Source organism: Protopterus annectens, chromosome 14.part0 (assembly GCF_019279795.1).
Source record: "Protopterus annectens isolate FY-2018-M chromosome 14.part0, PAN1.0, whole genome shotgun sequence".
Classification (NCBI taxonomy): domain Eukaryota; kingdom Metazoa; phylum Chordata; order Ceratodontiformes; family Protopteridae; genus Protopterus; species Protopterus annectens.
The window spans coordinates 872,852,945-872,867,417 of record NC_056748.1 but is presented as its reverse complement, the minus strand read 5'-3'; the positions used below and the strand labels follow the sequence as shown (position 1 = coordinate 872,867,417).

The window sequence follows — 14,473 nt, the reverse complement described above, 5'->3', positions numbered from 1 at the left end:
ATTTCCCTCTCGCTCTCTCTCAACCTCTAAAGCTGTCAAGGCCAGGAAAGCATTTCGTAGTTCTAAAAGACTAATAGGTCGCTCTATCAAAAGAGAAAACTGCAATCCAAACACCATCTGGGAGCCTAAGCAAGCTTTCCAGTCTACAGGAAAGGTGTCTGCCCAACAAAACAACAATGTGGTCAACAGAAAAAAGGAAAACCCCACAAGAAGACTGGTCCAATATTCCTAGGTCCAAAGACAAGGATTCAACAACGGAAGATGGCCTGCAAATGAGTGATGGCTCTAAAAGCCACTGAAACCTCACAATCTGAGTCCAGCCACTACTGTGTCTTTACATACGTCAGTTAAGGCCACACACTCTTTGCCTCCTTCAAGGTCAGGAATGAGCAACACAGAAGAATATCCAAACTCTAGGACAATAAAGGCAATCCTATGAGCAGCAGTCAGAGAAAATTGTTCCCAGGACTGCAAACCCCAAAAGAAACCAATGCAAAGATATTCCAAGTAAGATGCATGACCACTGGTACCAGAAGACAGTCATCCTGTTAAGGAAAGATAGAAATCTCTTTTCTGTAAAATTTGTCATCATGGCCAGCACCTTATTAAGGACTCTGGCAGCTAAAGCAGGTCCAAATGGCAACGCTTTCCATTAACAGAGGTACTCTTCTATTCAGACCTCAAATACTAACATGTTAAGAGTTCAGCATCATGTGGATATCATCCAGGAGCAAAGGCTTGAGCTCTTGTAAGATGACCTTTCTAAAAGGAAAGTAATGGATTTGCTGACTGAAGTTGGGGAGAGAGAATGGGATGAACTTGTCTGTCACTTTGGTATTAAGGATGGAAGTAAAAAAAAACAAACTTTTGTGGAAAAAGGGATAGCACCTACAGCCTCTCTTATCTGCAGTTATTTGGTCTGTCCAATCAGTATTGCTCAAATGAGCTGATCTGCCAGCAAAGCTCTTGCTGCACCAGAAGAGGTGAACTCTACAAGGTGGCAAGGGCGGGCAAAATCTAGAACCTACAAATCCTTTACAATGCTTCTCAAAGTTAAGGCATGCCTGAAGAGTCCCCACCATGGGAAGTTGCCAACCTAAATCAAGACCTGTGCTGGAGCAGCAAAACTCCTTCCCATCTGGATAATCTAGTCCACCCTCTATTATGTCAGACAACTAACATGGGCTACAATTCTTGCTATCGAAGAACAAAAGGCAGAGCCTTCACATGCTGCTTAAATGCTTATCCCTGTAGTTTTAGCCTGAATTCTTGTACCTGGGGTTGCACAATGGACTCTCTCATTGTTATAGCAGAGGAGCTGTTAACTGTAATCATATTTTTAGTATCCAGGAGACAAATGAGTTCTCCCTTTACTGCCTTTGAATGTTGGGGATAAACTGCTGACACTTGGGGCAGTATTTCACTTTGTGCTCTTCCATGACACAACAAGGGCAGTAGTAGTAGCATGAGCTTTGCTTATAATGGGATGGTTATACAGAACCGTAGCATGTTACTGTTGAGTCATACAACTTCAGAGCCATGCATATAAAGGGTGACAAGCCAAACTATGCAAGCAGCAATTTGCTGGACTCATGTGACACGCATGATTACTTATCTGGTGCATTACATCATGGTGTATATCAGAATACTGAACCTTAACAAGTCTTTTTACTCAGCAGTGATTTGCAAAAAAGCACAACCACAAAAATTCAAGAAAGGTCCTCACTATCAGATGAGGAAACAGTCAAACAGGGGAAATCTTCAATCTCATTTTATTATTCATTTCATCTGCTGTATTCAGAATACACAGGCTCTGTTCTTAATCATGTTTTTTAAACTGGAAGATTAAATGTCTTTTTCCTGAAGTAAAAAAAAAAAAGTTATGTACTCACCATAACATTCCATCTGAGTTGCTGCTTTTCATTTGTCTTCAACCTGTGGAAATATGGATCCGGCACTGATCCGACTCGGCTGCATTCCCCAGCATCAGATTCAAGCTCCTCCCCTAGCCATAATACCCCTGTGTCTCCCCTCCTCCCCTCAGATCCAGTTTGCTGCAGACAATAGCACCCCAAGCTAATTATATGCCTAACACTCTGGCATTATCACCAGTCAGAACCATAAGGAAGACAAAGGCTCACCACAGGAGGATTATGCCACTTCCATCCGGTCCACTGCACAGCCCACATAAGGCAGGGATTGGGGGGGGGGGTGGACAGTTGAAGACAAATGAAAAGCAATAACTCAGATGGAATGTTATGGTGAGTACATAACTTTTTTTTATCAGAAGCTGTTGTTTTCACTTGCTCTTCAACCTGTGGGATAGAGCCCCAGCTACCAAATAATCCTGAGAAGTCCTCATGGAAGGATGTTCTGGAGCACGGCAGAGCCAAAGGATGCTCCATCTCTGGAAAGGAGATCCAATTTGTAATGAGAAATAAATGTGTGATGACGCCCAAGTAGCTGCAATGGGCCCCGAGTAAATGCTGGTTCCCCCCTGGTGTTTAAGGCAGGCACCAGTAAATCTTCTGTGGACATTTCATTCGCTCAAGATTGTGCGGCTTCCTCCGAGGTACCCACTTTATCTACACTGGCGGATGCCAGATCTTCAGTCAAGCTGACATCAGCTACAGACTGAGGTATGGCACACAGAGGCGCAGCAGACAAAGTAGGCCATGAGGACTTGGCCCTCTTCCTAGGCTTTTCAGATGGGGCATTGGGTGCGGCCTCCATCCCTAACGCTATTTGTTTCAAGTGTTGATTCTCTAAATGCAAGTGCAAGACCTGCAAATGTCAGTGTAAGGTCTTAGGGACAAATGATCGGCAAATGGCGCAGTTTTCATGGTCGTGTTCCCTGCCTAGACAAAAAGAGACAATGGTCATGCATGTCTTTGTGGGGAATCTGCTGACTGCACTTGCCCTTACCAGATGACATTAACAGACTATAATTAATAACAAAGTAGGACTGAAAGAATCCCCAACGGGGTACTTAAATCTTTTCGTATCCGACGTCCGCGAGAAGCAGGAGCATCTGGCTTACAAATGGTGGCTGAAAAGTTCTGAAGGCTGGTCCATGCAGATGCTACTTTAATGGCCAACATTCCTGCAGCCAAGTCAGACTTCCAAAGCACCAAGGGGACTGAAAATCTTTGGAAACCTGGCCGGAAAAACTGGAAAGGAAGAAGGGTAAACCCACAAACAGAATACTGCAACACTGGAATAGAAGGACATCAATGATTCCCAACATCTTAATTTACAATGCTTGAATGTACAAATCTAAAAACACCAGCATAAAAACATCTTGTGATCAAACAGGAATTAGGTCACAAAAATTTCATTTGCTCTGATGTATGGCAGCCTTATGTTTAACATATATTCTTCAAGAAGCACCAAAGGGCAAAGCCACATTCAGAACTATGAATATGCTATTCAGAATTGTGCTTTAGGCCACACATAGAGAATTTTTTTTTTTATTGCCAAGATTTTGTTGTTCCTTTAAGTGCAATACAACCATGTCCAATACATGGATGTGGTGCAAACTTCCATTATCTGTTTCTCCTCCTCTCTCAGCCACTAGAAAATCTGCCCTGTCACTTTAAAGGAAAATTCATCTGAAGAGAAATTACCCACCTGATGGGTCATGTGGACAGCTAGTAGCCAACTAAGGAGCGGGGAAAAATCAGTCAGTTTAAGTGTAGCCAACAAACCTGGTGATTAATGTGAAGTTTAAAAAAATATATATCTGTTAAAAAATAAACAAGGCAGCAAAAATATCTGATAAATTCTGTTAATTTAACATGCATCAGAAACAAAGCATACATCAAACCATTGCCCACTTAAAAAGAAAAAAAATACAGTAGTAAAAATAAACTTACAACGGCAGAAGTTAACAGATTACTGTTGCAGTAGACTAAGCTATGTGAATTACATCCACCAAAGATATGACTGATCCAACCAGCCTTTCAAAGTTAGAGGATGCCTTCCATACACATGGACTGCCAGGAGCTCAAGCACAGCTCCATATTAAAAGGCAGCCAAGACTGCTAAAAGCATCAGAGCTTTCCTGACCCAAGAAGGAAGGCAACAGCCCTGAAAAGAAACATGCCAAGAAATGTAAAACAGTAACCACTCAGATAAGGATGTTATCTACATGTTCACTGCTATTAGTCGATTTAGTTCAAGTCAAACTCTGTTTTGTCGAAAGACTTTGGTTAACAAAAAAGACAGTCAACAGGTCTGTGAAATAGAATTCCCTGGGTTGGTGAATAGGCCCATTCCCGGCGGAATGTGAGATCTTGGGAGTTGGAATAAATTAGCATGGGGTATGGGGCCTTACCCCCCCCCCCCCAATAAAACATGTTTGAAAATTTGCACGCTCTGGAGTTTCTCTTCAGAGGATATGCATTAGTGTGTCAATGTTTTTGGCAATGTTAACATGTCTGTGTTAGCTTGGTTTGAATTATGGCATATATGAGAACAATCTGCTTAGTCGAACATTCTGCATATCAAACATTTTTTTATGTCACTACAAGGAATCAAATAAATCAGATAACTGCAGTGTGCCAAAATTACTTTCTGCAAAACTGGGGGACAGCAGGGATTGGGAAGTTACCCTTTCTCTACCATTGTGCAATCTCCAACTCAGTATAAATATATAAGGAGCAGGGGCTTTGAGGGTTCATGGGGCCTTTGCCCTGGAAAAACTTTTTTTTTTTTTTTTTGTGTTTTCTTTTTTATATGGGTTGAATTTTTATCTTTTTAGATAGATATTCTTACCATCAATATTGTGAGTGCTTTCTAGGCGTCTCCAATGGGGTCCCAGTAGTGGGCAACTGAAAAGCTATCTGAAACTGCAGGTTCAGTAACCTCAGTGGGAACATCTGACTTGGAAATGAAAGACTACGAGTCATAGTGAGGCCTTTTGCTTTTCTTCTTAGGTGGAAGGGTGATGCTGGATGCAGGGGATTCTGCCATTTTAGCTTTTGTCAGGCATTTCAGATGCTGCGTTTCCAGGAATGTGTTAAAGGAGAAAAGCATCAATCCAAGGGTTTTTTTAGGAACAAACAAACTGGCAGAAGCAGCAGTTTCTGTAGTCATGTTCTGGGCCTAAACAAAAGACACTTAGCGTGCAAGACTTTATACAGGATCTGCCTGCCACACCTGCACTTACCCCTCCCAGAGGACACCTAATTAAAGTGATCTACATAATCAAAATACTTGGAAAAAGTACAATTCCCCAATGGGGCACTTATCTGAAACATGAAAAGCAAAGCAACAGTACATGACCCAAAGATCATCAGTTTGATGGATATGCAACCTGCGTTCAGGCTGGCAGCAAGACACTCTGAGGTACTCATGGATACATCTACCTATATAACCAGACGCATGAGAGCTGAGGTCACGCATCAAACTTACACCCTCAAAAAAGTAGAGAGTTTGGTATCAGTTGATGAAAAGCCGTATGTTAAGAATACTGCAACAGTGATTTCAGTCAGGGCATAAGTTTTTACCCACGTTACCACAAACATTCATTACAGTAAAAACTCCTTAGACAAGGATGATAGTCTAAACAAAATAAATGTCCTACCCCAAATAATGATAAATTCAAAGAAAAAAAACACACTAGATATGTTCAGAAAAAAAACATAGCAGTGGAAGTTTTTCCCTAGCAGGGGCTTACAAGCCTAGCCTTAAAAGAATGATAGCCAACACCAACAGTCAGAACCATAAAATCCAAGGAAAGAACACACTTCGGAAGCAAGAAAGATCAGAAACCTTTGATGCTTTAACTGCCTTTTTATATACAGCTCTACTTGAGCTCCTGACAGGACCCGTAGAAGGTGCCTTTGAGTTTAGAAAAGTTGGCTGGATTGGTCATGTCCTTGGAGAATATAACCAAAATAGCTTTGGCTACTGCAACACTAATTAAATGTTGACCAAGCATTCTACAGTTAATGCTGTTTAAACATGAAATCATGACTACAACACTAAAGTTTCTATGAAAACCACAACTTCTCCATAATCACCAAGGAAACTGTGGAAACAAGCAAGCACACAATGCCCTTTAGAAAAAAGTGAAGGGTAACATGAAAGAATAAAAAACAGACCAGACATAAAACAAAACTGTTCTTAATATGAGAAGAAAATGTTTTAATACATGTAATAATGAACCACAAACTCCACATAATACCATCTAAAACATCTGATGCCTTTAAAAAAGGAGTTAACGAGAGAGAGAGAGAGAGAGAGAGGAATAAAAGACTTATTTAGGATTCCAAACCTTGTAATATCTGCTGGATGCTTTCATTGCCCATCTGGGAAGCAGTAAAGCCTTGCAATGAAACAAGTGTTGGATCACATCCAGAATTTAGAAGCAACCGACATGTAAGGATATGACCACTGTGGGCAGCTCTGTGTAGAGGTGTTTGTCCTAAATTATCCAATGCATTGACCTTGGGATAAAGCATAACATTAAAAACACTGCATAAGAAAAACATTTCTTATTGATCAACTCCATTTGTGCAACTAATAAGAGTATGCAGTTAGATGAAGTAACTAATAAAAAATGACTTACTATGACAACTTATCCACAGACTTTATGACGAAAGCTCTTTGCATATGCTACTAAAATGCCAAGTGAATAAAAAGTAAATACTGGAAAGCTCATCGGGTTTGAAAAAAGTCCTGTTCGAGCCACTTAGTTAAATTAATTCTCCTACCAACTCCCAAAGCTAGTAGTCAAAAACTGCTTATATGAAGATGAGGGACTCCAAATTCAGCCCAGACAAAAAAAAAAACAAGACTCTCAAAAGCAGAAAAGACCCTTGACGTTAACCAGCATCGCCAGTCATTCACATGGCTATCTATACAAACTGTACATCAGCAGGCAAGTCTCTTAACAAGGACCAATTGGCAGAGGTTTTTTGACACAAAGGAGGAAAACTAAGTTAAATGGCACTGGCTTATAAAAACTGTACCATAAAATTTAACTACGGTAAATTATTTTTTGAAGTATACATCAAGTGATAATTCAGTTCCAAAAGCAGTTCCAGGACAGGGGAACATGGTCAAAGAGTGTAACCCACAGCTGCTGGATGAGATGCACCTTAAACTGTTTGTATATCATTCTGTGTCAAATCTCACCCATTTACATCATGAAGGCATAACCATGCTAAACATGTTCACATATACCTGAAATATGCTACATTGCTCTTTTCCTTCTATTACATTTCCTATATTCTGACATTAACTTTTAACAGGTGCCTTTACCCAACAGCTCTTAAAGAAGCCCAAGAAAACATGCAAGATATACTGTTTGTAGACTCCAATGCTAAAAACCCATCCTCCTCATCATGTCACTCTCCTCAATATATTAATACCCAACGACTCTTTAAAAGCATCTTAGTTTCAGAACACGCGCTCACACTCACGTACACACAAATATATACAGTGGATATAAAAAGTGCACACACCCCTGTTAAAATGCCAGGTTTTTGTGACATAAAAAAGAGAGACCACAACAAATCATTTCAAAACTTTTCCCACCTTTAATGTGACCTATAACCTGTACAATTCAATTGAAAAAAGAAGTTTTGCACTCACCATAACGTTCCATCTGAGTAGTTGTACTTAATTTGTCTTCAACCTGTGGGTTACAGACCCGTATCGGATCCGAGCCGGCAACTTTTGCTAGCATCAGCTCCAAGCTCCAAACCCCTCCCCCTAACACATAATACACCTCCACTGCCTTCCATCCCCAAATCAAGTTTGCTGAACTTATAGTGAGAACCTGACCCAAAAGATTTACTTGTGACCTATACTGCAGCCCATAGGCTCATCATGCACCAAGGTACGGGGGAAGGAGGGAGGGACGGTTGAAGACAAATGAAGTACAACTACTCAGATGGAATGTTATGGTGAGTACATAACTTCATCTGAAGTAGTTTACTTCATTTGGTCTTCAACCTGCGGGAAAGAGTCCCCAGCTACTAAACTCCTGGCAGGCCCTCATAGAGGGATATTCCAGAGCACCACGGAACCAAAGGATGCTCTCCTTCTGGAAGTCAAATCCAGTTTGCAATGAGAAATAAATGTATGAGATGAGGACCAAGTAGCTGCAGAAAGTACAGTTTTGTACCTACCATAAATGTAGGTGTCCAATAGATATGCAACTGCAGTCATAACATATGGGTTGTCCTGCCTCAGGCAGCCCTCGGTCGGCCGGATTCCAATGTCTGGGTCCGGCGTCGGCTGGTGTCGCCTCCTCTCCGACGTCAGCACGGCTGGAGTATAAAGGCATCGGCCGACGTCATCTTCTTCAGTGTTTCTTGCCCCAGATGCCAGGTGCCCTCCCAGGAAGGCTAAATTTGGTGAATGGATAACAATTCCAGACATGCACAACAGTAATAAACAGATACACCATAGGAAATACCCCCAGCTAAAAGGAACAAGGGGAATGGACCCAAAAGAGAGAAAAGAGGGGACGGAGGGAGGGAAAATCCGACTGCAGTTGCATATCTATCGGACATCTACATTTATGGTAGATACAAAACTGTACTATGTCCTTCAAGAATGCAACTGCAGTCATAACATATGGGTTGAATACCATAGCCAAGCTGGGGGTGGATGGAGCTAAGAAAAAGATGGTGTAGCTAAAATGCCCTGCAGGACTGCCGAGGCAAAGCCTGCTCGGGACCTAGAGTATAAAGACAGGTTGTAGTGCTTGGTAAATGTATGCACGGAGCTCCATGTAGCAGCCTCTAGAATGTCCTTTGTAGCCACTTCTCTTAGGAAAGCTGTGGATGTGGCTATAGCTCTGGTGGAATGTGGCCTAATATTGGCTGGCACACTTTTTCCATGGTAAGAATAGCAGAATCTGATGCAGTGTCCAATCCATTTTGATATTGTTTGCTTGGAGATTGCTTTTCCTTGTATTCCAGCAGCATAGGCTACAAACAGCTGGTCAGACTTTCTGGTGGCCTTAGTTCTGTCCAAGTAGTAGCGTAGTTGCCTGTGTATATCCAAGGTATGCAGCAGTCTTTCCCCCCTATTTTGAAGATTGGGGAAGAAAGTAGGAAGGTGAATAGCTTGATTTAAAGACACCCTGGAAATTACTTTTGGCATGAAAGAAGGATTTGTTCTTAGAGAGACTCTGTCCTGATGAAAAATGAGAAAAGGAGGTACTGCCATGAGGGCCTGTATCTCCGAGACTCTTCTTGCTGATGTGACTGCCAATAGAAAAACCGTTTTCCATGATAGAAATTGCATCTCTGAGGTTGCTGCTGGCTCAAAGGGAGGAAGAGTTAATTTTTCCAATACAAAATTGAGGTCCCATGCAGGTACTGGTTGTTTTCTGGGAGGCTTGATATTCTTTATCCCTCTTAGGAACAGTCTTAGCAAAGGATGTGAAAACACTGGTGGATCACAATTGTATCTTGCTGAGATTGCTGAGGCATGAATCTTTATGGATGAATATGAGAGTCCAGAATGAAACATTTCTGCCAAGTATTCCAATATCTGAGGTACACTCAGTACTGTTGTATTCTGACCCCTGTTGGCAGCCCAGATGCTAAATCTCTTCCACTTGGCTGAATAGGTTTTTCTGGTGGAAGGTCTGCGTGCTTCCAATAAGATGTCCTGAACTGTCTTGGAAAGAGAGGAAGTGGAAGAAGTTAAAGTAACCTCCAGGCTGTTAGATGTAATGTTTTCAGGTTTTGGTGAACAGTCCTGTAGTTGTGTTGTGTTAGAAGCAGGGGCCATAGGGGCAGAGGCCACGGTTTGGTCCGAGATATGCTCAACAGCAATGGGTACCAGTGTTGGTTTGGCCAGTCTGGAGCTATCAAAAAGCCTGTTGGTTGTTCTGCTTTGATCTTCAGAATCACCTTGGTCAACAATGGCAGAGGAGGAAATACATAAATGTTTAGGGAGTTCCAGCTGAAGGAGAGAGCATCCGTTGCCCAGGCTAGAGGATGTTGGGTCCTTGTACAGAACTTTTCCAGGTGATGATTCGTGTGAGACGCAAAGAGATCTATGTCCGGTCTTCCCCATGTCTTTGTTATTTGAGAGAAAATGTGGGGATGCAGCATCCATTCGTGTGGATCCAAGAAATTTCTGCTCAGCTTGTCCGCCAGTACATTGTCCTTGCCTGGCACAAACTGGGATTGCAGGTGTATCTTCAGACTCAATGCTTTTTCCCAGAGAATCATTGTTAGTCTGCAGAGGGGGTAAGAATGAGTCCCTCCCTGCTTGTTTATATACCACATGACAGTGGTGTTGTCTGTCCTTATCAGCAAATGTCCTTGTTGCAGTGATCTTTCGAAACTCTCGATTGCATGTATCACTGCCAACATCTCTTTTTGGTTTATGTGCAGATGTCTTTCCTTTGTTGTCCATTGACCCTGAACGCATCTGCCCTCCATGTGCGCCCCCCCATCCATGATCTGAGGTGCCTGTTGTAATCATTTGACCTGCTTGAGGTCTGTTGAAAGACATGCCCTTGTTTAACTGACTTGCTTGAGCCCACCACAAGAATTCTTTTTGCAGACATGGAATAAGTGGGATTATGTCCTCTAGGCTTTGGCTGTGTTGGGACCATAAGCTTTTCAAATACCATTGCAGCTTTCTCATATGAAGTCTTGCCAAAGGTATCAGAAGAATGCATGATGCCATGAATCCCAGGGCCTGCAGGAGTTTCCTTGCAGTCAGCTGGGAGAGCTGTGCTAGGCCTTTGAAGTACTCTGGTAACTGTTGTTGTTTTTCCTCTGTGAGGTAGGCCATTTGTGTTTCTGTGTCCAGTTTGGCTCCCAGGAAAATAATCTGTTGGGATGGCAGTAGTCTTGATTTTTGAATGTTGACTGTGTATCCCAAGGCCTGTAGTAATTGCGTGACATAGTCCAAGTTTTTTATTAAGGTTTGTTTGTTGTCTGCTTGTATGAGGCAGTTGTCCAGGTAAGGGTATATCTGAATTCCCTGGAGTCTGCAGTGTGCCACTACTGATGCCAGGCATTTCGTGAACACTCTGGGCACAGTAGATAAGCCAAACGGCAATGCTGAGAATTGATAATGCTCTGTCCCTGCAAGAAATCTGAGGTATCTTCTGCAACTTTGTCTGATTGGGACATGCAGGTATGCCTCCTTGAGGTCCAGAGTGTCCAGCCAAGACCCCTTGCCCAGCATGGGAAGGAGTTGCTGTAACGTCAGCATTTTGAACTTTAGCACAATGAGAAAGGTATTTAGAGTAGACAAGTCCAGTATAGGCCTCCATTTGTTTTCCTTTCTTGGAACAAGGAACAGTCTTGAGTAAAATCCCTGGCCTTGTTCCTGAGGAGGTACCTTTTCTATTGCTTTTATAGTTAATAGCTTTGAAACTTGAATGAGTGCCTCTGCCCTTTGATGGTGTGGCAGGTTTGGCATGCCTTGTCTTGTAGGTAAAGAATGGAAGTGGAATCTGTAACCCTTGTCTATTAAATCCAGAATCCAGTTGTCCTTGGTTAAGATATGCCAGTTTTTTGAGAATAAGGATAATTTTCCACCCAAGGGTGCTTCTCTCTGAGCCCTTGTAGGCGGTAAGAAAGTCAAGTCATTGTGATTGTCCTTGTGGTGCAGCTGGACTGGCTGCAGCACTTCTTTGATTTGAAGGTTGCCATTGGCGGCCCCTGTAGGAGCCTCGGTATTGCCCTCGGCCACGCCTGTTCTTTCCCCTTTGAAACTTATCCGAGTCTGGGAAGGACCAATTCTTTGAAGGCCAGTTTCTAATAAATCTGGGTGGCTGAACCTGGAGGAAATCCTTGGCTGTCTGCACTGACTTAGCTTTTTCCTCAATAGATTTCAACACATCTTGTGCATTAGCACCAAAAAGCTTCTGTTTTTCCAGAGGTGCATCAAGTAACTTTACTTTGACATGGTCTGGCAGGGACTGATCTTTTAACCAAGCATGTCTACGAATCACAGCCCCAGTTATAGCTGCCCTACATGAAGCCTCCAATGCATCATAACCACACTGAAGAAAATGATTGTTAACCTGCTGAGTGTTATGTATGTGATCCTGCAATGCCTTTCTATCAATAGGCTCAGGAGAGGCTAACCTTTTCTGTAAATCATCCAGTAAAAAATCCTGGTACTGAAACATATGAAAAAGGCAGTTAAGTGACCTCATGGCTACGGTGGTAGAGGTATACACTTTTTTACCCCATCTCTCCAGAGACCTAGCTTCCCTATCCGCTGGCAAAGGAGTCTTGGCAGTGGAAGTAGCCACTCCCTTGGGGCCCTGTGAAATAGTTTCTAAATCCATGGAGTGGGCCTTAAATGAGAAGTTATGTACCTACCATAACGTTCCATGTTAGTTGTCTTCTCTCGCCTTCTTTCTTGCTTGATGGGTTCGGAGACGATCCTCAGCTCCGACTCGGCACTTGCTAAGCTCGAGAGTCACTTTTACCAGCTCGAGGCAGCCCCATATCCCATGATGCAAGGCGGTAAGTACCCAGATCTCGTTTGATGACAAAAAGGCAATAGCACCTAGCATAAACACTTCCCAAAGGAAGAAGGAAGAAGAAAAACTTGCAGGATGGAAGAAGGACCAGCTCTGTATGGTCTTCAGCATCATAACTCCTCGTAGAGAAAGGTCTGTCCAGGCCTGGGGGAAGGAGGGAGGGTCGCAAGAAAGAAGGCGAGAGAAGACAACTAACATGGAACGTTATGGTAGGTACATAACTTCTCAATGTTAAGTTGTCAATCTCCTTCATTCTGCTTGATGGGACCGCGTCCCTAGCACCTCTATCCTGGGTGGCTCAATGGAACAGACTCCTGAGGACTGTAGAGCCAAAACTGGCTCTGTCCCTGGAGGCCAAGTCCAATTTGTAATGGGAAACAAAAGTATGAGGAGTGGCCCAAGTGGCCGCTGCACAAATAGTGTCTAAAGGAAGTCTAGCTTGAAAGGCTGTAGAAGTAGCTAAGCTTCTGGTTGAATGTGCTTTAGGTTTTGAGCACAGCTGTTTTCCCCTGAGCTGATAAATTTCAGAGATGACAGAAGAAAGCCATCTAGATAAGGTCACTTTTGAGACAGGAAGGCCTTTCTTGTTATCAGCATAGGAAACAAAGAGTTGATCGGATTTCCTTTTGTTCTGTCCAAATAATATCTGAGTTGTCGGTGGACATCAAGATAATGTAGTTTTTGTTCCGATCTGTTAGAATAGTTTGGAAAAAATACAGGGAGATCAATGGATTGATTTAAATTAGTCTTTGAGGCGACCTTAGGCAAAAAGGTCGGATTAGTTCTCAATGATACTCTGTCTTTGTGAAAGACCAAATAGGGGGGGGCGAACAGATAGAGCATGAAGTTCAGACACCCTCCTGGCCGATGTAATAGCTACTAGGAATAAGGTTTTCCATGAAAGAAATTTCAGGGAGCAAGAAACAGCTGGCTCGAAGGGGGGAAGAATCAAGGATGTCAGCACTAAATTTAGATCCCATTGAGGAGGTGGGCTCCTGACTGGAGGCTTCAGGAGGAAAATTCCTTTCAAGAAGGCTCTACAAAGCCTGTGGGACATAATATTGTGATCTGCGAACCCAACATGAAAGTTCGAGATAGCAGACAATTGAACTCTAACTGTGGAAGAAGAGGAGCCTGCATGAAAAATCTCCGCTAAGAAATCCAAAACTGCCTAAACTGGAGCAGTGAAGGGATCAATATTCTTGGCTTTAGCCCAATAAGAGAAACACTTCCATTTGCTTGTATAAATCCTCCTGGTAGAGGATTTTAAGGAAGCTACTAGAATGTCTCTAACGGGGTTAGAGATCAAAGGAAGCCTGGCTAAGGAAGGAAGTGGAGCAACCATGCTGTGAGGTTGAGAGAAGGGATAGACCGGTGCAGCTGACCGGATTGGTGAATCAGAAGATCTGGCACTGGGTCCAGATGCCATGGCTGCACCAAAAGGTGACGATGGAGGAACGGAAACCAAATGTGTCGAGGCCAATAAGGAGCAATGAGAATCATTTTGGCTCTCAAAACGGTTGCTTTCTGGATAACTTGAGGGATCAGAGGAAAAGGAGGAAAGGCATAAAGAAGTCCCTGGGGCCAATCCTGGGTCAGAGCGTCTCTGGGGGGATGGCCTGGCAGAGGGAAGAGAGAAGAAGTCTGGGCATTTGCTGTTTTGGGGAGTAGCAAAAAGATCGCAACATGGGCGACCCCATTCCAGAAAAATCTCTTCCACTACAGATTGCTTGAGAGACCACTCGTGAGGCATGAGAATAGCTCTGCTCAATCTGTCCGCTAAAATGTTGGTTTTCCCAGGGATATGCGTTGCTACCAGAAACCAATGAGAGGAGATCGCCCATTGCCAAGGTCTGAGGGCTTCTCGACACAAGGGGTAGGACTTGGTTCCGCCCTGTTTGTTGATATACCAAACTACAGACATGTTGTCTGTGTGGACTGCAATTGTCCCTACGGGAAGAAAGTCGTTGAGGGCTTGCAACGTTA

At 43.0% G+C, this 14,473-nt stretch overlaps 1 protein-coding gene across 1 annotated transcript in view; it reads right to left on the bottom strand.

Annotated features, from left to right (window-relative positions):
* TNKS2 (tankyrase 2) overlaps positions 1–14,473 on the bottom strand; it is a gene marked incomplete in the record, with an annotated part of 1,900,381 nt that overhangs the window by 1,203,772 nt on the left and 682,136 nt on the right. The window contains 1 exon segment of the mRNA XM_044056654.1: positions 6,281–6,452. Within this exon segment, the coding sequence (XP_043912589.1) occupies positions 6,281–6,452 (172 nt within the window).